Below are 24602 nucleotides of genomic sequence, written 5' to 3'. Positions count from 1 at the left end.
GAGCGGGATCCATCTCGCTCATTGTCTTGGCCTTGTTTTTAGCTGCGGGGCTGGGGCGGGGGAAGCCTGAGCTTCCCCCGACCCCAGCCCCCAGAACAGGTCCAGGAGCGGTGGCAAGGTTGCGCGCAGCCTTGCCGCGCTCCCAGAGCTTGCGGGGCTGGGGGCGCGCTCCGAAGGCTTGTGGATAGCTGCCTGAAGCCTGGAGAGCGAGAGGGGTCGGTGCGCACCGACCCCTCTCGCTCTCCAGGCTTCAGCGAAAGCAACGCGAAGCCTCCGGAGTGCAGAGGGAGCGCTCCCTCTGCACTTCGGAGGCTTCGCGTTGCTATTGCTGAAGCCAAGGAGCCTGCATTCACTCCATAGGACGAACACACGTTTCCCCTTCATTTTTGGAGGGGAAAAAGTGCATCCTATAGAGCGAAAAATACGGTAGCAACCAAAGCAAGTGTCAGAGGGACATAGGAAGTCATACTGAGTCAGGCCATTGATCCATCCAGTTCAGTACTGCCTACACTGGCTGGCAGCAGCGGCTCTCCAGGATTTCAGGCTGTGCTCTGCCAGCCCTACCTAGAGATTCCAGGGACTGGACCCAAGACCTTCTGCATGCAAAACAGATGTACTTAAAGGGGCACAGCCATCCCTAAACCTAACCACACCAAGTCAAGGAATCTGTGGCCCTGTATGTGCTCCTAGAATCATAGAATTGTAGAGTTCGAAGGGACCCCGGGGGTCATCTAGTCCAACCCCCTGCAATGCAGGATTCTCAACTAAAGCGTCTGTGACAGATGGCCAGGCAACGTCTGCTTAAAAACCTCCAAAGGAGTCCCCAGTCAAACAGCTCCTATTGTCAGAAAGTTCTTCTCGATGTTTAGTCGGAATCTCCTTCCTTGTAACTTGAATCCATTGGTTCAGATCCTAGCCCTCCAGAGCAAGAGGAAATAATAATGATGATAATAATAATTTTATTGTTTATACCCCGCGCATCTGGCTAGGTCCCCCCCCCCCAGCCATTCTGGGCGGCTTCCAGCAAAATATAAAAATAAAATAAAGTGTCAGACGTTAAAAACTTCCCTGAAGAGGGCAGCCTTCAGATGTTTTCTAAAAGTTGTGTAATTCTTTAACTCCCTGGCATCTGGCAGGAGGGCGTTCCACAGGGAGGGCGCCACCGCCAAGAAGGCCTGGTTCCTTGTAACTTTATTTCTCGTAGTGAGGGAGCTGCCAGAAGGCCCTTGGAGCTGGACCTCAGTGTCCGGGCTGAATGATGGAGGTGGAGATGCTCCTTCAGGTATAGTGGGACTTTGAGGCCGTTTAGGGCTTTAAAGGTCAGTACCAACACTTTGAATTGTGCTCAGGAACATACTGGGAGCCAGTGAAGATCCTTTAGGACTTGTGTTACATGGTTTTGGCAGCCACTCCCAGACACGTCTTAAATCTTGCTCCATCTTCCATGTGACAGCCCTTAAGATATTTGAAGATGGCTATCGTATCTTCTCTCCAGTTCCTCTTTTCCAGACTAAACACAGCCAACTCCTTCAACCGTTCCTCATCAGGCTTGGTTTCCAGACCCTTGATCATCTTGGTTGCCCTCCTCTGCACACCTTCCAGCTTGTCAACATCCTTCTTAAATTGTGGCGCCCAGAACTGGACACAGTATTCCAGGTGTGGTCTGACCAAGGCAGAAGAGAACAGGACTATGACTTCCCTTTATCGGGACACTATACAACTGTTGATGTAGTCTAGAATAGCATTAGCTTCTTCTTTTTTTGCTGCGCTGGACTCCAACCCCCTCCAGCCCAAGTCAGTATCACCAACAGCCAAGGTTGATGGGACCTGGAGTCCCCACTCCTCATCCAAAGGCCTCCCACTGGCCATTGGTCTCATAAGTAGATGAACCAATGGTAGGGCCGGCCCAAGTTATTTTGCTGTCTGAGACAAGCAAGGGCAAGATGGCTCCCTTCCACCAGCACCATCCCATTCCATGTTTAAAAAAATGAACCAGGCTGGCGGTTGAAAATTAGGGCCCCTCCAGAAATCCTGTTTATTGTGCATTCATGATGGCTTGTTCTCAGGATGGTATCTGGGCTGTTATATGCAAGCCAGGTTTCAATACTGTTTGTGCCTGCAAAACTTTTGGAGCAGGCGTACTGTTTCATTTCCCATTTGTGCGTCTCCCATAACTTCCTGCTGAAATCCTGTAACTTTTTATTTGTTTTTGTCCTGCTTTCATTGTGCTTTCAGGTGGCAATAATGCAGCAACGTTGAGGAAGCGTTGCAGAAAAACTGCAGAATGGTGCGTCCATTATAAACCTACCACCAATGCACTATCGTTGCATCAATGGCACATTGCAGAAGACACTCAGAAAGAAACCATCTGCCTAGAGAAGATCTTACTTTCAACATGGTAATAGGAGAACATCCCACACACCACACCACACACCTGAGGGCAGCAGGGCAGGTCCCAAAGCAAACACAGCCCTGAACACTGCTCCCTGCCCATCAGCAACTGCCGCCTGAGGCAGCCACCTCACTTTACCTAATGGTAGGGCTGGTTCTATTCAAAATTGTGGGTTGAAACAGAACTGTACCACATGGGATTTCTGGAGCTAGAGACACTGCAGGAAGCTTTGCGGTGCACATAGGGATGGGCTGAGATGGCCGTTCCCAACCGGCTAGGGTGTTTCCAGTTTGACCAGTAAAACTTGTGTCTTCCGATCACACAGCCAGTCTTCTGGTCCTCCACCTTGGCTCCACTCCTCAGCCAGTCATTGAAACCCATCATCTGCCATGTTTTTAAAGCTAGACAACTTCTAAGACCAAGTATGATTGGACGGCAATGTTGCCCAATGGCAGTGTGAGTCTGGTTTCAGATCTGTTGTCTTTAGGTCCACCAGCCAGTGATAAAGGGCGAAATTGGATGCCAAAGCTCCGGTGGAGAAGGAACGGAGTCTTGCTAAGAGTTCAAATAATCCCCACTCCATTCATCAGAGGCATGGTGCTGGAATGCCTGGCCATATCTAGTTGGCATCCGGGATGGCTGTGGGCATGAGGGCAAGAAGGAAAGTCCCAGAGAGTGGGCAGCAAAGAGGCAGTGAAATGCATGCACTGCAACAGTGTTGGGAGCAGATTTGTGAGGATGGCACCTTCCTGATCTCTCGCTCACTGCATCTGTGTTCATAAACTGAGGGGGAGCTTCCCTCTTTGTGGAGAAAAGTTATTCAAAGGAGGCGAAGAAGAGGGAACGGTTTCTTCAAAGAGACGGAGATTCCATGGAAGCCACAAGCTTGGAGCAGCCCAGCGCTCCCAGTTTCAAGATGGCGGCACTTCCTCTTCCTGTTGCAAAATGGGTTCTGAGCGAAGGCTGGTCTCCAGTGTCTTCCGTCTCAGCCAGGCATGCACGATTGTACGCTGTACCTGGGTGGGAATGAGCCCTCAGCACAAGCCGAGACATTTCTAGTAGACCAGGGAGTTGGTATGCCCAAGCGTCAATCATAATGTTAAGTCTAGGTCAGGGATCGGCAAAGTTTTTGTGGATTGGGCTGGTTCATGGTTCCGCAGACACCGCGGTGGGCTGGAGTATGTGTGCATGCACGCACTCATGCGCAGCTATTTCTGGAGCAGAGGAGGTGTGCACAGTTTCCCATTGGTTGCAGGAGCTTCCTGCAGCCAATGGGAAGCCGGCCAGCATCGCGGAAGGCAGTCCCCACTCTGTTCTGCATCGGTTTAGTGTGGCGCATGGGAGCTGACTGAGCGGGTGTCCAGTTAAACAACCCCCATGGGCCGCTTGTGGCCCACGGGCCTTAGGTTGCCGACCCCTGGTCTAGGCAAATGTTTTGCTCCAGAAAGAGACCTTCAAGTTGCCTGCAGAGGGAAATACGGTAAGATCTACAAACACTGATCTGCACATTCAGATGGCCAGAAGGAAACGGTATTCGCTCAAGGCAACGTTCCTGCTTCCATTCACATTCTGCATGTGGGTGAGGCCATCTATTACCTCCCCAGCCCCGCCCCACCTCCCGCAAAAGAGCATCATTTTTACATTTCTGGCACACTGAAATTTCTCTGTCCTCCTTCCTGGATCCCACACGCTTCTCCGAAAGAATCACATGGGGATGAGTGGATCACTGAGGACAACCCATACCTATAGTTCAAAGGAAGGTCATTGGGTCCCCCCACCCCATCTGAGAGAATCGTCCATAGTGGTGTGCCAAGCCATTCCACCACAGATAAGGTACAAAACGACTCCTAAAGAGAACTATACCGTTCTCCCAGCCACCCACCTAGAGCGAAATTCTTCTCATTGTGGTGGAGAAAGACATTCCAGGAAAGGAGGAGAGGAAGACCCTGTCCTAACAGTCGGAAGGTGAGGGATGTCACCCTCCTTTAAAAAGCAGGGCAGTACAGACACTTAGTCTAACACCTTTCGCCGTAGAGAGCAGAACAGGAGTTAAAAGCGAGTTATGGCGCTGTTCCAAAAGAAGTTCACTACTTTGGTGAACATGACCTCGTAGAAAAAAGCAGCAGGAGATTTTGCTTGTCCGTTGGCCCCCCTCCAAAATCCCAGGAACGGGTGGGCAGTGTGTGGGGAGGATGAGCATTGAGGTCAAACGTCCCCTTCTATTTGGGGTGGAGCTGGTTGTCACGTGTCTCTGGCCTGACGACAACCCCAACCCATTTCCAAAAGCACGTCGGAAGCAACTGTTGAGAACGTCGGAATCATTTAAAGAGAGAGAGAGATAGAAAACAAATGGCAAAATCCCATCACGCTACTGCTGGCGTAGGATTCACCTCTCGAGAGCGGCCTTCATAAAACGCCACGCCCGCCTTCAAGAAGGGGGAGCAAGAGAAGGAAGGAAGGTGATTGGTCCTTCTAGTTTTGTGGTCTTAGGTGCCTTGGAGCTGAAGAACCACAGGAGGGGGTTTGAGAAGACACATTGCAGACACAGCGGTAGCTGGGTGTTAAAAACAGAACGCACACACACACACACACACACAAACACACACACACCATGCTCCCCTCTCTCTTGGCGTCCCTAGTTCCAGTGGGGGGGAAGACCCCAGGACTGGAGTATGGCAGACCCCCCTTGGGGAGCGAAGAGTGGAGAAACAGAAATGTCCTTGTTGGAGAGCAAGTGGGACAAGGGCAGGGGGGCAAATATGGCCTGGAGATGCCTGGAAATTTTGGGAGCAGCCATTGGACGGGCATCTGCTCCTGAGGCGAGGAGAGAAGAGACCCCCTTGTCCCGTGTGGTTCAGAGGGGTGGGTGGGTGGCTGGCTGGCTGGTGGGGAATGATGCTCAGAAACTTGTGGGGGAACCAGGCCGCAGGAGCGTCTATTTGCAGAGGGTGCCCCCTGTCGGCCAGCTATCTCTCCCCAGCCCCACCCCACGCGTTCAGCCCGGCTGTCCTCAGAAGCCCTTGATGTGGCAGTAGGCCTCGAGGCTGGCGAAGAGGATGTAGACGAGCCAGAGGCCCATGAAGAGGCAAGTGGTGAGGATTTTGGGGGTTCGGGGACCCCCCAGCTCGCCCCCTATGTGCGGCCGGCGGCGGTACATGAGGACGCTGATGGAGACGAAGGCGAAGATGGTGAAGAGGGTGACGGAGAAGGCCAGGCTGCCCGTCTCCACCTCGAAGTTTTTGCCTTGGAAGGCCCAGTAAATGGCCGCTACAGACCAGGCCACGCCCAGCCCCAAGAAGACGTTGACGGCGTTGCTCCCAGTCACGTTGCCGATGGAGGCGTCGGCGCACTGGTCCTGGAGGGCGGCCACTTTGCTGGCGAAGGTGTCTGTGGGAAGAGGAGAGCCGTGGTCAGCAGGGACACAGGGTGGTCGACAACCCTGGGGGACCCCCTCTTCCTCCTGCACTGATGCCCTGGTGCCACAAGGGGGCGACAGCAGTCAAGTGCCCCCTTCAAGGGAGGAAATGGCTGGCCTCTTGTCAGGCTTCGGGGAATCAGCTTCCTCCCCCATGGCAGTAAATAAGCAGATCAATCGAAAGGAAAGTCTTACCCATGGGTAGGCAAATTAAGGCCCAGGGGCCGGATCCGGCCCAATCGCTTTCTAAATCCAGCCCATGGATGGTCCAGGAATCAGCGTGTTTTTGTATGAATAGAATGTTTCCTTTTATTTAAAATGCATCTCTGGGTTATTTGTGGGACCTGCCTGGTGTTTTTACATGAATAGAATGTGTGCTTTTATTTAAAATGCACCTCTGGGTTATTTGTGGGGCCTGCCTGGTGTTTTCACATGAATAGAATGTGTGCTTTTATTTAAAATGCATCTCTGGGTTATTTGTGGGGCCTGCCTTGGGGTGGAAGGCCACCCCTCTGGGTCACAAATGTCCTCACTTCACTTTTAGAGCTCATCCCCGCTTATGTTTGTCCTGTGATATTTTAGGTTTTTCCCTGGGGAAACCTGCTCTTTACTGCTGAAAAGGAACAAATGTCAAGCCCCACAAAACTCAACTGATGTTTGTTCCAATTCAGCAGTAAAGAGCAGGTTTAAAAGTGGCAGGATGAAAGGAAGACCCTCTCGGACTTGGGCCTAGAAATCATGGGACAAACAGAACTGTAGACGAGTCTTTAGAGTGGGCAAACGGCTACTAGGATTTGGAAATAGCCAGGGATCCTATGTGGACTCTCAAGATCATCAGGTGCGCATGCTGTATGAATTGCTGCCTGCTTATGTCGCGAATTTGCTATACGAAAACAGCACCCGCATACTATTGTCTCTTGCGTTTCAGTTGGTAAACTGGCCTTTCCTTTGCGTGTGAACTTCTGGGGGGCATCAGGTTAAGGGTAAGAACGTATTTGCAACAGAAACATTCGTAAGAGATCCTGCAAAAGACCCTCAACCTCTTGAGCTTGGGCATTGGAACGCTGGTCACCCCTGGGGGTTCAGAGGCCCACCTTGCAGCAAGTCTTCCCGCCCCCTTTCTGCCGTCAGGATTGTTAAGTTGGGGGTGAACATATCAGACGACACAGCAATTCTTCAAACAGCTCTTGTTTATTCACAGGCCAGAACAACTGAACTGAAGGGTTCAGCCAGCCTGCTTATATAGAGCTCCACTACAACGCAACAGTAACCACTTTCTGTAACTATCCAATCACTGAGCGTCACGTTCAATCCCTTATTTGCATATGTGGACCTGAGTGCAAACTATCTACAGTATCCCCCTGCTGGCCAGGGTGAGAACTTCAGTACATAACAAGGATAAATACCTGGTATGGACGTGCCCAGCGCCACAAAGACCACAGCGTTGACAGAGTCCTTGAGGCCGACGGTGCAGCCGAAGTGGGAGGCCAGGTCTCCGATGAGGGCCGTCAGCACCCCAATGACCAGGATGCTGACGCTGAAGCAAGCCCACCCGTTCCAGTACTCGGTGGGCGGCACGCAGGCAAAGAGAACCTTCCAGAAGACCGTCAGGAAGTGCATGACGTAATCGAAGCAGGAGGGGAGGCGTTCCTCGCGCCCGTCTTCCTCATCTTCCTCGTCTCCTAGGGATAGGGAGACAGGGACTGAGAGTTAGAGGCGCTTCTGGGCCAAGAGGGTGGGGAGGCCTCCAAACAGGGGTGCCAACTTGAATAAGATATTAGGGGGGCAGGTAAGCCTTGCCCTGAAATCGATCAAATGATGCCCATTTAAATGGCAATAATAAAAATAATAATAATTTACTATTTATACCCCGCCCATCTGGCTGGGCTTCCCCAGCCACTCTGGGCGGCTTCCAAAAAAATATTAAAATACTGTAATACATCAAACATTAAAAGCTTCCCTAAACAGGGCGAGGATTTGAAGTCCAGTATCCCAGGTCCTAGTCCGACACTCTAACCACTACACCGTGCTGCCTCTCTTGTCTGGCCTTTCGCAGCAGCAAATTCACCTGTGCAAATTAAAGAGGCAAAAATCTCCCTTGACACCTGTATGCTTCGCCTGCTCAGCCTCAATATCAGTTCAAGCTGCTGTTAATGCCAGAAGGGTGAAGCGACCTACCTGTATTGAGTCCTTCTCAAGGCGGTTTTCTTCTCGTTTATTCTGGAAGGTGCTGTAAGGCATGTTGGCCACTAGAGGGCACCACGGCCATGCCACATAATGACTGGGAAATCTACGCCTCATTCTACTGATTTCTGAAGGTCCTGTCTGCCTCACCTTTGTCAGGCCTAGGGCAGGGTCTGATAGACGACAAAAGGGCTGCGCCCAGCAGAGAATACTGTTTGCATTCTTTTAAACTGCTTTTTAATTGTGTGTTTTTGTGTGTGTGTTTTTTTTAAAAAAACCTTTAACTGTTTTTATTTGGGTTTGGTGGGCAGAAAGTGTATTCAGCTGTTTCTGTTTACATTTTGATAATGCACTTTGTGTTTTTATAATGTAATCTTATAATGTAATGGTGACAGCAGTCACGAAATTAAAAGACACCTGCTTCTTGGGAGAAAAGCAATGACAAACCTAGAAAGCATCTTAAAAAGCAGAGACATCACCTTGCCGACAAAGGTCTGTATAGTTAAAGCTGTGGTTTTCCCAGTAGTGATGTATGGAAGTGAGAGCTGGACCATAAAGAAGGCTGATCGCCGAAGAATGGATGCTTTTGAATTATGGTGCCGGAGGAGACTCTTGAGAGTCCCATGGACTGCAAGAAGATCAAACGTATCCATTCTGAAGGAAATCAGCCCTGAGTGCTCACTGGAAGGACAGATCCTGAAGCTGAGGCTCCAATACTTTGGCCACCTCATGAGAAGAGAAGACTCCCTGGAAAAGACCCTGATGCTGGGAAAGATGGAAGGCACAAGGAGAAGGGGACGACAGAGGACAAGATGGTTGGACAGTGTTCTCGAAGCTACCAGCATGAGTCTGACCAAACTGCGGGAGGCAGTGGAAGACAGGAGGGCCTGGCGTGCTCTGGTCCAGGGGGTCACGAAGAGCTGGACACGACTAAACGACTAAACAACAACAACAATGTAATTTTATCTTGTGAACCGCCCTGAGACCTGCGGGTATAGGGTGGTATATTATTATTATTAATAATAATAATAATAATGGGGTCATTCACAGAAAAGGTGACCACTTTCTACCTCCACTGGTAGAGGCAAGCAATGCTTCTGTTTATGGAAGACAATCTTACTTGGCTACAAATGATCGCCAAAGAAAAGGTAAAAGTAAAGGACCCCTGGATGGTTAAGTCCAGTCAAAGGCGACTATGGGGTTGCGGCGCGCATCTCGCTTTCAGGCTGGCGGAGCCGGCGTTTGTCCACAGACAACTTTCCGGGTCATGTGGCCAGCAGGACTAAACCGCTTCTGGCACAACGGAACACCGTGATGGAAACCAGAGTGCATGGAAACACCGTTTACCTTCCTGCTGCAGTGGTACCTATTTATCTACTTGCGCTGGTGTGCTTTTGAATTGCTAGATTAGCAGGAGCTGGGACAGAGCGATAGGAGCTCACCCAATTGCGGGAATTTGAACCACCAACCTTCTAATCTGCAAGTCTTGGTGGTTTAACCCACAGTGCCAGCCGCTGAATACCAGTTGCTGGAAACCACAGGAGGGGAGAATTGTTCATGTGCTCAAATCCTGCTTAAGGGGTTCCTACGGGCATCTGATCAACCACTGTGAGAAGAGGTTGCTGGACTAGATTTGCCACTGGCAGGACACTTCTTATGTCCTTAGATTGCTCAGCCCTAAATGTTGGCTGTGCCTGTGCCAAGAAATGATATTTTATTTGGCCAATGCAGGTTGGCACTGAAGCAAGCAAGCTTCTGAGCATCACAGAATTCTTCACCCAAAATGATCAACCCTACAACTAATCCAGAATGCGGCAGCTAGACTGGGGACTGGGGGCGGTCGCCAAGACCACATAACACCGGTCCTGAGATATCTGCATTGGCTCCCAGTAGGTTTCCAAGCACAATTCAGAGTGTTGGGGCTGACCTTTAAAGCCCTAAACGGCCTCAAAGGCCCAGTATACCTGAAGCAGCGTCTCCACCCCCGTTGTTCTGCCCGGACACTGAGATCCAACTCCGAGGGCCTTCTGGCGGTTCCCTCATTGCAAGAAGCAAAGCTACAGGGAACCAGGCAGAGGGCCTTCTTGGTAGTGGCACCTGCCCTGTGGAACGCCCTCCCATCAGATGTCAAAGAGATAAACAACTACCTGACATTCAGAAGACATCTGAAGGCAGCCCTGGCCAGGGAAGTTTTTAATGTGTGATATTTTAGTGTATTTTTGGTCTTTGTTGGAAGCCGCCCAGAGTGGCTGGGGAAACCCAGCCAGATGGGTGGGGTACAAATAATATATTATTATTATTATTATTATTATTATTATTATTATTATTATTACCCCTATGGAAAACTGGGTTTGTTTTTGAATTCTTTCTCCTCTTTTTTTCAAAATGGCATCACAGTGCTTCAATGGTAGGGCGTGTTGTTGCCCTTGTAAGAATCAGCAGGAGTGGGTGAGAAAGGGGAGGCCTCTGGAGGTCCCAAGCCTCAAGGAGGTTAGATTGGTCTCAACCAGAGCCAGGGCCTTTTCAGCACTGGCCCCGACGTGGTGGAACGCTCTGTCCCAAGAGACTAGGGCCCTGCGGGACTTGACATCTTTCCGCAGGGCCTGCAAGACAGAGCTGTTCCGCCTGGCCTTTGGTTTGGACTCAGTCTGACCCTTATGTTTCCCTCCCCTTACGGTCTTGATTTATTGGCTACTTTAAAATGAGGCTGCAATTTAAATTGCATTTTAACCTGTATTTTAAATTGGTCCCCACCCCCTTCTCTTTTCCCCCATTATGTTTTTACTGTGATTTTATTGGTGTTTGCCGCCCTGAGCCCAGCTCTGGCTGGGGAGGGTGGGGTATAAATAAAAATTATTATTATTATTATTATTATTATTATTATTATTATTATTATTAAAACTGGAATGAGTTGGCTCCACCTTTGAATGCCTCTGGCTCCGCCTACCATTTGGGCTCCACGGATTCCACCTCACCGGTCCCAATGGGCACCAGCCAGCCCTATTTGGCTTGTGTTACTAGGGCTGTTTAGGGACGCGGGTGGCGCTGTGGGTTAAACCACAGAGCCTAGGACTTGCTGATCAGAAGGTCAGTGGTTCAAATCCCTGTGACGGGGTGAGCTCCTGTTGCTCAGTCCCTGCTCCTGCCAACCTAGCAGTTCAAAAGCACATCAAAGTACAAGTAGATAAATAGGTACCACACCGGCGGGAAGGTAAACGGCCTTTCCGTGCGCTGCTCTGGTTCGCCAGAAGCGGCTTAGTCATGCTGGCCACATGACCCGGAAGCTGTACGCCGGCTCCCTCGGCCAATAAAGTAAGATGAGCGCCGCAACCCCAGAGTTGGCCACGACTGGACCTAATGGTCAGGGGTCCCTTTACCTTTTATGAGGGCTGTTTAGGAATTTCAGGAGCCCAGGACTAAAGCCCTTTCAGTGTAAATTCCTGCACTGCACGGAGCTTCGGCTAGAATGACCCTTTAGGTTCCTTCCAGCTCCACAATTCTGTAATCCTCTGGCACAAAATAGTCTCCTTCCTTCTCTCTCTCTCTTTCTTCCTTACCAAAGAGTGTCAGGGTGGGGGGAAGCCTGATTGACCGTGTGAAGGGAAGAGAGATTGAAGCAAAGAACATTGTGGGTGGACAGCAGTGCAGGACTCGGGGGAGGGGGGAATATATAATTTCTCTTTCTGTTTCCCTCCCGGTCCATTCCCGCACCCCCCCCCCCCCAGCATTAAATAAAAATAAAAATCCACCCACAGCTTTTATAGCGGGTGCTGTCACCGTAAAGAGATTTTCAGGGCAGCAGCAAAACTACGCAACGCCTGTGATTTATTTATTTATTTGTCACCAAAGAAGCAATTTCTAGGCTCCTTGGTTGAGAGGAAAATCATAGTTTTCGGCAGATTTACTTAGTCATCAGTGCAAAAAAAAATTAAATAGATCCATTTTCTTTCCCACAGCTAATTATGTGAGGTGAAGTAGGGGTATGGCCAGAAGGCGCCGCGAGGAATCCTTTCCCCTCCCCCTTCTTTTTTAAAAAGTGAATTCTGAGAGCCAGGGGGGATGGGTGGAGACTTGGGTGAGGGCCAGGAAGCTGAGAGGTGTTGATGGGCAGGAAGGGGGGGGAGTGCATCAGAAGAAGGTGTTTATATCAGTGTTTAGGTTAATGTATTTTTCCCTGCGTTTCTTCTCTAGCATACATTTGTGTAAGGTTGTCGTCAGGTTGTAGTTCGCATGGCTGCCAACAGGTGGCGCTCGCCCTGCAAACCACAGGGTGATGACCATTAGGAGGGGATGGTGGGGAATGGAGAAGGAGAAGAGGTTGAAAAGAAGGGCAGGTGGCAGAGGGGGAACGGGGGAAAGGACTTGGGGGCGGAGAAGCATTGGGGCACGCCCATTTTGCTGTTGAGCCATGCAGTTTGGGAACAGACACCCACAGCCAAAGCAATCTGCCCCTTCTTGCCCCGCCCCCAAAGGAAAAACTTTGACTTCCCTCTCGCCCTTCCTCAAATCCTTTGGAAAAATCTCTAAGCAGGATTGACCTCCGTAATGCAAGGTAAATCAATCGAAGTCGATTCGGATGTGCAAGACAGCTCCCCGCAGGAGCTAGGTGAGCTTCCACAAGCGAGGGGCCACCACTGAGAAGGCCCTGCTTGTGCATTGCCGCCCTCTGGACCTCCCGGGGAGCAGACACACAGAAGAGGGCCTTGGGCGACAGCCGCAGGGTAAGCTCACGACGGCAGCCTCTCTCAATCGCCCCAAGTTAGAGCCGCCTACCTGCACTCACGGTGATCGCCTCTAGAAACTGTTCCCGCCAGGAGTGTGTGCCAATCACCAGAGCCAGGTTTGTTTTCTTGATGAGTTTATCCACTGTGTTCTACAGAAGGGGGGGAACAGAAGCACAGTCAGGTCTGCCTGATTTGCATATATCACTTTCAGCAGCCATGGCTTCCCCCAGAGAATCATGGGAACTGTAGCATGTTACCAGCACAGAGAGTTGTTAGAAGATTCCCTCTTCCCCTCCCAGAGCTACAATTTCCAGAGTGGTTTAACCATCTTTCCAATTCCCAGGGAACTCTGGGAATTGTAGCTCCATGAGGGGGAATGTGGGGTGGGTGGGTGTCTCCTAACAGCTCTCTGCACCCTTAACAAACTACAGTTTCCAGGATTCTCCACAGGAAGCCATGACTGTGGTACGACACTGCTCTAAAAGTCTAGGGCATTTTGGTGGGAGCAGTGTCGGTCGTGGTTTCATCAGTCTTAAATTCAGTCCTCCACGCATAACCCCCAAAAAATATCTATATTAGGAGTAGTAAATAATACAGTCATACCTTGGGTTGAAGTAGCTTCGGGATAAGTATTTTCGGGTTGCGTGCTGCAGCGACCCAGAAGTAACAGAGTGTGTTACTTCCGGGTTTCGACGCTCACGCATGCGCGGACGGTCAAAATGACGTCACGCGCATGTGCAGAAGCGGTGAATCGCGACACCCGCAGACGTGGGTTGCGTTCGCTTCTGGATGTGAATGGGGCTCCGGAATGGATCCTGTTCGCATCCAGAGGTACCACTGTATCATCATTTAACTATTATTAAATACCGTATTTTTTGCTCCATAACACTCACTTTTTTCCTCCTAGAAAGTAAGGGGAAATGTCTGTGCATGTTATGGAGGGAATGCCTGCGGGTGGCGGAGGGGATCTGCTGCAGTCGGGAGCAGAGGATCCATGGTTCCCCTTCCTTCCCTCCTCCGTGGCTTGCTTTGCTCGCTTTGAAACAGCAAAGCGGGAGAAGAGCCTCTTAGTGGGGAGAAGAGAGGACAGAGAGCCTGGTTACAAAGCACGGATCCACATGGATCCTCAGGATTTTTGCACTGGGTCACCCCAAATTCACCATCAGATCACATAGCATGTCCATGGCTACAGCTTGCACCAAAAAAATCACGCACCCACTGTTGCCTGGGGCTGCAGTGGTGCAAAAACGTGGTTACAAAGCATGGATCCACAAGGATCCTCAGGATTTTTGCATTGGGCTACCCCAAACTCACCGTCAGATCACATGTCTGTGGCCACAGCATGAACCACAAAAATCATACATCCACTGTTTCGTTTAGAATATTTTTTTTCTTGTTTTCCTCCTCTAAAAACTATGTGCGTGTTGTGGTCGGGTGCATGTTATAGAGTGAAAAATACGGTAATATAATTTGGCATTTATGAATAGCACAATGGTAAGAGTAGAATGCTTCATGTTACTATTGTGAGCCACTTTGAGCTGCAAAAGTGCCATACAAATGCAAAACCAAAATCAAGATCCAGCGAAGCCTTTTTATGTCGCTTGCTTGTTGTTATTTATTTAATGCAGCCGTATCCCTCCTTTTCCCTCCAAGGAGGGCAAGGTGGTTTGTGTGGTCCTCCCTCTCCCCCTTTAATCCCCTCAACAACAATAACCCTGTAAGGTTGGACTGAGAGGCGGTGATTGGACCCCAAGGTCGCCCGGTGACCTTCATGGCTGAGTGGGAATTCGAACCCTGGCCTCCCAGCTCAGAGTCCGATGCTCTAACCACGACGCCACATGGGTGCAAAGGGCTGGGAATTGAGGTTGGGCAAGGCACCTGCCGTGTCCCCCTCCTCACCTTGAAATCGTAGGATTCCTCAATGATGACTTCCAGGCGGCAGTTTTCCCCCAGGACCGGTTTCCCCATCTCAGCGATCCGCCGGGCTTCCTCTTCCTCGGCCGAGAGCTTCTTGTCAGCATCCACTAAGTCAGGGGAAAACATGGAGTAAGGAAGAAGAGACTACAGCGGTACCTTGGTTCTCAAACACCTTGGTTCTCAAACGCCGAAACAGCCAGAAGTAAGTGTTCTGCTTTTCAAACATTTTTCGGAAGCCGAACATCTGATGCGGCTGTCGGCTATTGTTTCCGGGGCACCTGTACCAATCAGAAGCTGCGCCTTGGTTTTTGAACATTTTGGAAGTCAAACGGACTTCCGGAACAGATTAAGTTCCACGCTTTTGCTATTTATTTTGCGTTTTTGTGGTTTTTTTCGGTTCATTTGTTTTTGTGACTGTGTGGAACCCAGTTCAGCTATTGATTGATTGATTGATTGATTGATTGTGTGACTGTGGAAAGCAACCCCATCCAAATATGAACTATCATCAGTGCAGGTAAGAAAAAAATAATTTTAATTTTTATCATCTACAATACTGCCTTATTTACTTTATAGTACAGTACATTGATTATTGCTTTCATTTTATGGATCAATGGCATCGTTAGGCAGTGAAATTCATGTTAAATTGCTGTTTTAGGGGTTGATTTTAAAAGTCTGGAACGGATTAATCCATTTTGCATTACTTTCTATGGGAAAGCATGCCTTGGTTTTGGAACGCTTTGGTTTTGGAACAGACTTCCGGAACGGATTAAGTCTGAGAACCAAGGTACCACTGTACACTGATATCCCACCTTCTCGAGGTGGTGCACAGATAGCAACAGAATCGTAAGCGGGGCACCTCCAAAGGCCATCTAGCCTGACCCTCCTGCCAACACGAGGGAGCACACCGCCACAGCATCTCTGATTGGCGGTCATACCCTCCCCGCTTAAAAACCTCTAGCGAAGGAGCATCCCTTTCCATCCTGCAAGTTTCACCATCCTCACAACAAGCCTATGGGGTAGGCTAAGCTGAAGATATAGCAACTGGTCCTCCAGGAAGTGAGCCGAGTCAACCAGCTTTTGCTACCCAGAGATATACTGCTCTTGTACATGGAGGTTCTGTATTTTGCTCTTGCAACTTTTCACCATTGACGGTAGGCTTTCCTTTCTTGAGTCGCACAGCCCGTTCCTCTGCATCAAGAGATTTTGGAGCCCAGTTTTTATTAAACTTTAAAATCTTGCCATATATATTCTAGACAGTGCTTTTCTTTCTTTCTAGAAAAATAGGCGCTGGTACTCACCACCAAGTTGCTCCAGTAAGTGCTACACTTTTTAACAACAAAAAAGGTGCCGGTACCGTGTACCCCTGAGTACCTTCTGTGAAAATGCACTGATTCCAGATTCCAAATTTGTTATACATTTCTCTTTTAAAATTGACTTCCTGTCTTTCTCTCCATGCTGTTCTTAATCCCAGCCCATTTACGTACTGCATTCTAATAAACATTTCACCTGAGACATATCGTTCTATTTCATATACAGTGGTACCTCGGGTTAAGTACCCAAGGTCCGTTCTTAACCTGAAACTGTTCTTAACCTGAAGCACCGCTTTAGCTAATGGGGCCTCCTGCTACTGCCACACCACCAGAGCACGATTTCTGTTCTCATCTTGGAGCAAAGTTCTTAACCCGAGGTACTATTTCTGGGTTAGCGGAGTCTGTAACCTGAAGCATCTGTAACCTGAAGCATCTGTAACCTGAAGCGTATGTAACCCGAGGTACCACTGTATTATCAATCTTCTACGGCTGCTCATAATTTAAATCCTGCTCATGATTTCATCAGAAGATGATATTTTTCTTTTCTTATTTTTGCTGTTAGTTTGTCAGCTCTGCATAGTCCAATAGATAGATAGATAGATAGATAGATAGATAGATAGATAGACAGATAGTCTTGGCCACAGGGGCACTTCAGACCCACAGGCTTCCGTAGAAGAACTTGATTGGGGATAATGGGAATTGTAGTTCAACCTATGGAGGGCGCCGTGCTGGCTACCCCTGTTCTTGAGCCTTTGAGAACATAATAAAGGTGCAATCTGCCCTTGGCCATAACCCAGAGAGGGCCATGTAATTAGCTGCTATTAATGCAACATTCAATTATGAAAGGGTTTCTTCTTGGCGTGGGATCATTTGGCCTGTTTGAGAGATAGAAGATGAAAAAAGAATAGCATCTTGCTCAGAGGCTTAGTGAGGGCAGCAGGCCAGGCAGCAAGTGCCATTCCTCACTGGTCCTGCACAGCCTAACATAGTAGAACCGCTAGGATTCAGCCACAGAGAACCACTAGGATGTGGAGGGGGAGGGGACCTGGAAAATTTGGATGGTGCTAGCAGCAACCAGCAGGCTTCCTTTTTTCCCTTTTTTTAACACAACACCTTCTGGGCAGGAGCAGTCTACCTGAGCAGTGAGGATTTGGGCAGAAGTATCCTCCATGCCGGGACGCGGGTGGCACTGTGGGTTAAACCACAGTGCCTAGGACTTGCCGATCAGAAGGTCGGTGGTTCGAATCCCCGCGACGGGGTGAGCTCCCGTTGCTCGGTCCCAGCTCCTGCCAACCTAGCAGTTCGAAAGCACGTCAAAGTGCAAGTAGATAAATAGGTACCGCTCTGGCAGGAAGGTAAACGGCGTTTCCGTGCGCTGCTCTGGTTCGCCAGAAGCGGCTTAGTCATGCTGGCCACGACCCGGAAGCTGTACGCCGGCTCCCTTGGCCAATAAAGTGAGATGAGCACCACAACACCAGAGTCGGCCACGACTGGACCTAATGGTCAGGGGTCCCTTTACCTTTACCTTTTCCTCCAAACACCCAAATACTGGTTCCTTGGGGATAATGAGGTGCAGAACTGAGAGCTTCACCTGGCGTTGAAATGGCCAGTGGCAGCACAGGGAAATGGAACTAATTTCTGCCTCCCCCAGGCCCCTGAGAAATATTCTGGCTTCCGCTGGCAACCAACCCTCTCCAAAAAGACCACTTCCGAGATCCTAGATTCTATCTCTCTCTCTCTTTTAATTGATAATCAAGAAAGGAAAAAACAAGACAAGAATACAAATAAAACAATGATAAAGACATATTAGTTACAAATCAATAAAGCAACAAGCGGTCCTTGGACTATAGACCTAACCTCCCATCCATTCCTTGTTTCAATTATCTATTATTTGTTGCCAAAACATATTTTTATCTTAAATTAACTAATTATTGATTTATATTAAGTTTCATATCTTTCTTAAATCTACTACTAAAGTTATTCAAATGCTGCGACAGAGTTTATTTAAACTACTGCAATTGTTTTTCAAATAATAATAATAATTTATTATTTATACCCCGCCCATCTGGCTGGGTTTCCTCAGCCACTCTGGGGGGCTTCCAACTGAATATTAAAAACAGTACAGCATCAAACATTAAAAACTTCCCTAAAGAGGGCTGCCTTCAGATGACTTTTAAAAGTAAAATAGTTGTTTATTGCTTTGACATCTGCTGGGAGGGCGTTCCACAGGGCAGGCGCCACTACCGAGAAGGCCCTCTGCCTGGTTCCCTGTAACCTTACTTCTCGCAATGAGGGAACTGACAGAAGGCCCTCGGCGCTGGATCTCAGTGTCTGGGCTGAATGATGGGGGTGGAGACGCTCCTTCAGGTATACTGGACCGAGGCCGTTTAGGGCTTTAAAGGTCAGCACCAACACTTTGAATTGTGTTCGGAAACATCCTGGGAGCCAATGCAGATCTCTCAGGACCGGTGTTATGTGGTCCCGGCGGCCACTCCCAGTCACCAGTCTGGCTGCCGCGTTCTGGATTAGTTGTAGTTTCCGGGTCACCGTCAAAGGTAGCCCCACGTAGAGCGCATTGCAGTAGTCCAAGCAGGGTATAACCAGAGCATGCACCACTCCGGCAAGACAGTCCGTGGGCACATAGGATCTCAGCCTGCGTACCAGATGGAGCTGATAAACAGCTGCCCTGGATACAGAATTGACCTGCGCCTCCATGGACAGCTGTGAGTCCAGAATGACTCCCAGGCTGCACACCTGGTCCTTCAGGGGCACAGTTACCCCATTCAGGACCAGGGAGTCCCCCACACCCGCCCGCCCCCTGTCCCCCAAAAACAGTACTTCTGTCTTGTCAGGATTCAACCTCAAATAAACTTTGAAGGTTTCCCATTTTGAAATAAATTCCTGTTTTGGTTTGTTCTTTATTTTTTCTGATAAACTACCTAGCTCTGCATTGTCTGGATCCATTTTTATTGGGGGGAGGGGATTTCATCACTCTTCCACTTCGTAGCGATAAGAACTCTTGCTGCCACTGTGGCCTATAAAAATATACTCTTCATTTTTCGAATCCTGGATTCTCAAACACCAAGTGCTGGTTTAGAAAACCTGCAGAACAAAAGTGGTAATCTTTTTTTCCTGCTGTCTAGGGTTTTAGGCTTCAGATGGGCAAATGACTTGCTTGGACATTGGTACCTGGGTGGTGGTGGGGAAGGAATATTCCCCTTAATGTAGAAAAATAGCTCATCAGGGGAAGAAGCTGCTTTGTATACTTCTCCTTGAAGAGCAAGCTTTCTCTGTGTGGGGATTTGTGGGTTTTCGTTTTGCTTTTTGTAGAGCAGCCATTTCCAACCATAGCTGTCAACTTACAGATTTGAAAATAAGGGACCAACAGCCTCGGAAATAAGGGCTCAGCAGCCAAAATAAGGGATTTTCAGAGCACAGGTATGTTTGATTTCTGAGCCCCTCCAAGCCGAAGGCAGAAAGCCCAGCCAGCAGCCCAACGAAGCCTCAAGCGGTGGTTCCCACAGCGCAGCGACCCGGCAAAGGGGATGCAGCAAGGAAAAACACCGTCACCTCTCCGCTGGGAAGCGCTGAGCAAAGGCGAGTCCCCAGGCAACGTGGCCGATTTGATCGGGACAAGGCATGCAAGCTCCACCCCCCAGTTGTTCTTAGACTCCTTATTGGGTGAGCAACGCAGCCAAGCAACACAGTTGGAGCCTCCCTCCTCCGTGGCTGGCAGAGAGGGAGGGAGAGGAGCTGCTTCCTTTGAAACCCGGGAAATTTAAGGGACATCATCAATAAGGGACAGCAGCGGGACACAGCACTGGGATAAGGGACTTTCCCGCCAAATAAGGGACGGTTGACAGCTATGTTTCCAACCTAGTAGAAATGTTTCTGGAGTGCAACTCCTGCTGGGCCTGAAACATCTGTTGTAGAGAAAAATCGCAACATGCAATTTTGCATTAATGCCTCGAAGTAACAGAATCCTGGAGTCCAGACCACTTTTGCTTCCTTTCCCTGGCGTCTTGGCTTTCTTCACTTGGGCAATAGATAATTTCCAAGATAGGAACCTCCGTTCAAGCCTACTCAACCACAGTTGCTGTTTCACCCTCATCCGAATGCCAGAATGATCCCCACTGACAATATGTTAAGTTGCGAGGGCAGTGAATTCAAATCACATGGCAATACATACCCCGTGCCTGAAAGGAAGGGGAAGGATACCTCATCAAAATTCAGCACAGAGAGAAAAAGCAGGATCCTGCAAGCGCAGTGAGCTACGCAAATGATATGCTGCCACTTATTTTGCATACAGTGGTACCTTGGTTCTCAAACGCCTTGGTACTCAAACAACATGGAACCCAAGATACTGTCTGTCACCAGAGACTGGGGCCCTGCGGGACTTGACATTTTTCCGCAGGGCCTGCAAGACAGAGCTGTTCCGCCTGGCCTTTGGTTTGGACTTGGTCTCACCCTTATGTTTCCCTCCCCTTATGGTTTTGACTTTGAGGCTGCATTTTAAATTGCATTTTAACCTGTATTTTAAATTGTTTTTTTCCCCCCCTTTTTCTTCTTACTATGTTTTTACTGAAATTTTATTGATGTTAGCCGCCCTGAGCCCGGCTCTGGCCAGGGAGGGCGGGGAATAAATAAAATTTCTTCCTCTTCTTCTTCGTCTTCTTCTTTTAAAAAACCCCCAACCCCAGCCAGCATGTCCTGGTGACCCCATGTACCCCACAACCTGTTCCATGCACAGTCTCTCCCCCAAAAGAAGACGACAGAGAGTTGTTTTGGGCAGGTAAGATTTCTCTCTCCCTCTCCCTCCCTCTCATCAAAGCACACATTTTCATCTCAATCTCTTCCCAAGCATATAGTTTCTCTCCCACTCACTGCCTCTCTCCCCAGAACACGGCTAACGCGTACGCATACACACTTTCTCCCACGCACCCTCTCCCGTGGCATTCCCTCGCCCCCGCAAAGTGCTCCCTCTCCCAGCCACAGCTGTTTAATAGAAGGCTATACCTCATCTGCCAACTCCATTGCCTGCCTTGGGGAATCTGCACACTGCTCCAGGGACAGGCCACAGGAACAGGATATCTCCCTCACACACACTAAGGTTACCAGATCCGCCCCCCCCCCCCGCGCCCCATGAATCCAGGGACGCCTTTCAACTTCCTACTAAATAAATGGATTTTTTTCAGGGGACCAATTTGTAAATCCAGGGACTGCCGTCCCCAGGAAACGGGGACGTCTGGTAACCTGATCTCACACCAAATCACCATTCAATACGTAATTCCATTGCACCAGAGAAGCAAACACACACACACACACACCTCTGTGGGTGGTGTGGGGTTTTTTTTTTGTTTTTTTTTTTGCTTTCCTCGAAATTCTATAGATTTCCTTCCTCCTAACCCCACTGGAGGAAATCAATAAATTTGCATTGAATTTTGCGGTGGACAAAATCCAGTAGCAAATTGTTTTTTGTTTTTTTTAATTAATTGCATTTTTTTTTTTTTTTTGCCAGCCTTAGTGAAACCGTTTTAGCATTCCTCACAAGTCCTCAGGTATTTTGTCCTCTAGATTTGGCTAAAAGCAAGTACCCAATCCCTTTGGATTCATGTCCGGGACACAACGCATAAGGATCCATGCCCCATACATTCATGTGGGGAGAAAGCATTGGGGCTACAGGAGAGATTTACCAATAACTTAGCGGTTACAGAAGGGACGCGGGTGGCGCTGTGGGATAAACCACAGAGCCTAGGACTTGCTGATCAGAAGGTCGGCGGTTCGAATCCCCACGACAGGGTGAGCTCCCGTTGCTCGGTCCCTGCTCCTGCCAACCTAGCAGTTTGAAAGCACATCAAAGTGCAAGTAGATAAATAGGTACTGCTCTGACGGGAAGGTAAACGGTGTTTCCGTGCGCTGTTCTGGTTTGCCAGAAGTGGCTTAGTCATGCTGGCCACATGACCCGGAAGCTGTACGCCGGCTCCCTCGGCCAATAAAGCGAGATGAGCACCGCAACCCCAGAGTCGGTCAAAACTGGACCTAATGGTCAGGGATCCCTTTACTCTTTACCTTTAGCAGTTATAGAACCTCCATGTTTAAAGGCAGTATACCTTTGAATACCAACTGCTGGGAACAAGGAACAAAAACACCTCCTTCGTGCCCCACTTGCGAAATTCTAGAGGTATCTTCTGGAAATTGCAAGATGGCCAAAGTGGATATTATGGTCTGGACCAGCATGGCAGTTCTTGTGTATTTATATATTCTTAGCTTGCATGAGGAGCTGTAACAGAAGGCGGTGAACTCTCTTTCATGGGAGGTTTCTAAACAAGAGGTCGGATGGCCCTTTGTCAGGCACTCTTCAGCTGCCATTTCTGCATTGCCGGGTGTTGGACTAGATGACCCTTGAGGGTCCCTTTCAACTCTTTGATTCCATAACCAGCTGGAAGTGTCATGTACAAGTATTGCACACACTACAATTATGTGTCTAGTCTGTGTACAACAGAGTCGCATGCGGAAATTGTAATATTCCTGTCCTTGTAGCACCAATACATCTTTCCTCCCACATACCTCGACCCAGGGAAAGGGAACTCTCCTGAAATTGCTGGAATACTATTCCCAACATCACTAACCATTAGTCACACTGGCTGTGGATGATGGGAGCTGGAATCCAACAACATCTGGAGGGCCCTGTGTCAAAGCAGAACCCTACACTTTGTAGAATGCCCAGGGAAGTTCCATTTTCTAATTATTATTATTTTTGCAAATGAAACATAGGGGGGGGGGGAAACCACCTCGTAATAAAATTTCCATCTCTGCAAAACCTTTTTGAGTCCATGGCTCCCTTGACCAACAAATTCTTTCTGCGGCTCCCCTGTGGGGCTCAGGAGCCCAGTTATGTCACCCCTTTCCTGCAGAGCTGGCAGCCTCTCGCCCTTTTTCAAACACCCTCCCTTGTGGAGGGTTCCCTCAGCCTCCTCCCCTCGACTTGGGGGTCCTCTGGGCAGCTGCAGCGGCTGTCCCCGGTCTCTGAACTGCCCCCCCCGCCCCAAAGAGAGGTGTTGTTAGGATATAGTTCCGTTCCACTTTAAAAGGGAACAGGCGTGACTGTTGTGTGTCACATGCCTGTTTACTTCCAGCACTTGCTGGGAACTTCCTTTTGTATATTGCTTTTGCTATTGCCGTTCTGCTTGGAGATGAAGGGAAGCAGACATGTTTTTCCTTTGTTCCTGAACTATGCTTTGCTGTAAATAATGCTCACACATGACTCTGTCCGCCACAACTGTTGTGAGGATTTATTCACTCTGCTGATAAGAGCGTGCCGAGTCTCTAAACGTATCTGAGGTTTGTGTCGCTGATTGGTGCTGTACAGTGGTACTTCGGGTTAAGTACTTAATTCGTTCCGGAGGTCCGTACTTAACCTAAAACCGTTCTTAACCTGAAGCACCACTTTAGCTAATGGGGCCTCCTGCTGCCACCGTGCCGCCAGAGCAAGATTTCTGTTCTCATCCTGAAGCAAAGTTCTTAACCTGAAGCACTATTTCTGGGTTAGCGGAGTCTGTAACCTGAAGTGTATGTAACCTGAAGTGTATGTAACCTGAGGTACCACTGTACTGGGAACCGGTGTTCGCCTAGCTGCCGGCCGGTGGCTGGAGCCAGCTGGAGGCCTGCCAAATGTCCCCATCTCCCTGGCAGCATCCCAACAGGTATCTCCTCACATTGCCCCACAGGGGTCTGGGAAGCACCCCCTAGCCAGCCCCCGAGGCACCATTCGCCTAGGGAGCTTATAGCCAGGGCTGCTGCAACAAACAGCTGTGCAAGCCTTTGGGAGGTGGAGACACAAGAGGGCATCAGAGGAGGGAGGGAAGGAAAGCGGGACAGAGGCCAGGGTTGCCTGTGGCACCCCTGTCCATCATTCAAGGCACCTCAAGGTGCCACAGCACGCTAGTTGAAACCCACTGCTTTACCCATTCACTTGGGCACTGTGAGCCCAAGTGAATTCAGCGGAAATTACTTCTGAGCATAGGATTTGCCTGCCCGATACTTTGGGGCGAAGTTGCTCCATCTGTACAATGGGCATAGTAAATGCAGCGCACTTTAGGTGCTGGAAAGTTTGTGCCCGTGAGACGTTCAGAGCGGGTGGGGAGAACAGATGGGGTTGGTAAAGTGTGAGCTGCGTTTGTGAAGGCAGAAGCAGTAGGAGGTTGAAGAAAAAGGGAGAGCAAGCAGGGAGAGCTTACCTTGGTTTAGCAAAAGGGCTGCGACAAAGGAAACAGAGAGAAGAGGGAGAGAGAAAGAGAGAAATTACGCAGGTTGTCAGTAAAGAGACAGAGAGATTTGTGATCTGAAGGAACAGCCACCAGGGAACGGAATGGCTGGGGAGCCAGCCCCACCCCATCAAAGGCAATACAGCAGGGATTTCATGTTCAAAGCAACCCTCTCCTTCTAAGCAACTGCTAGGCGCCTCTAGGGATGGCACCAGGCAAAGCCAAGGCTGGGTGTTTACTGAGGCTCCAGGCCTGCCGAAAGGCTCTGCAGCTCCAACAGCACCGTCATTTTCCATTTTTGCACAAGAGTAGCTTTTCGCCAGGGACGCGGGTGGCGCTGTGGGTTAAACCACAGAGCCTAGGACTTGCCGATCAGAAGGTCGGCGGTTCAAATCC

General features: G+C 49.4%; 1 protein-coding gene across 1 annotated transcript in view; it reads right to left on the bottom strand.

The window, feature by feature from the left end:
* Positions 1-1771: 1771 nt before the first annotated feature.
* The window catches only part of SLC8A2 (solute carrier family 8 member A2), a 134154-nt gene continuing 111323 nt past the window's right edge, over positions 1772-24602 (bottom strand). The window contains exons 4-8 of the mRNA XM_081018650.1: positions 24180-24197; positions 14615-14739; positions 12765-12864; positions 7214-7489; positions 1772-5779 (exon numbers count right to left, since the gene is read on the bottom strand). Of these exons, the coding sequence (XP_080874776.1) occupies positions 5403-5779; positions 7214-7489; positions 12765-12864; positions 14615-14739; positions 24180-24197 (896 nt within the window). The 3' untranslated portion in view covers positions 1772-5402. The remainder of the gene's footprint in view (positions 5780-7213; positions 7490-12764; positions 12865-14614; positions 14740-24179; positions 24198-24602) is intronic.

The sequence above is a fragment of the Podarcis pityusensis genome (genome assembly GCF_964106645.2).
Source record: "Podarcis pityusensis genome assembly, chromosome: 8".
In the NCBI taxonomy this organism is placed as follows: Eukaryota; Metazoa; Chordata; class Lepidosauria; order Squamata; family Lacertidae; genus Podarcis; species Podarcis pityusensis.
Note: the sequence above shows the minus strand (reverse complement) of the source record. Positions and strands in the feature narration are given on the sequence as shown.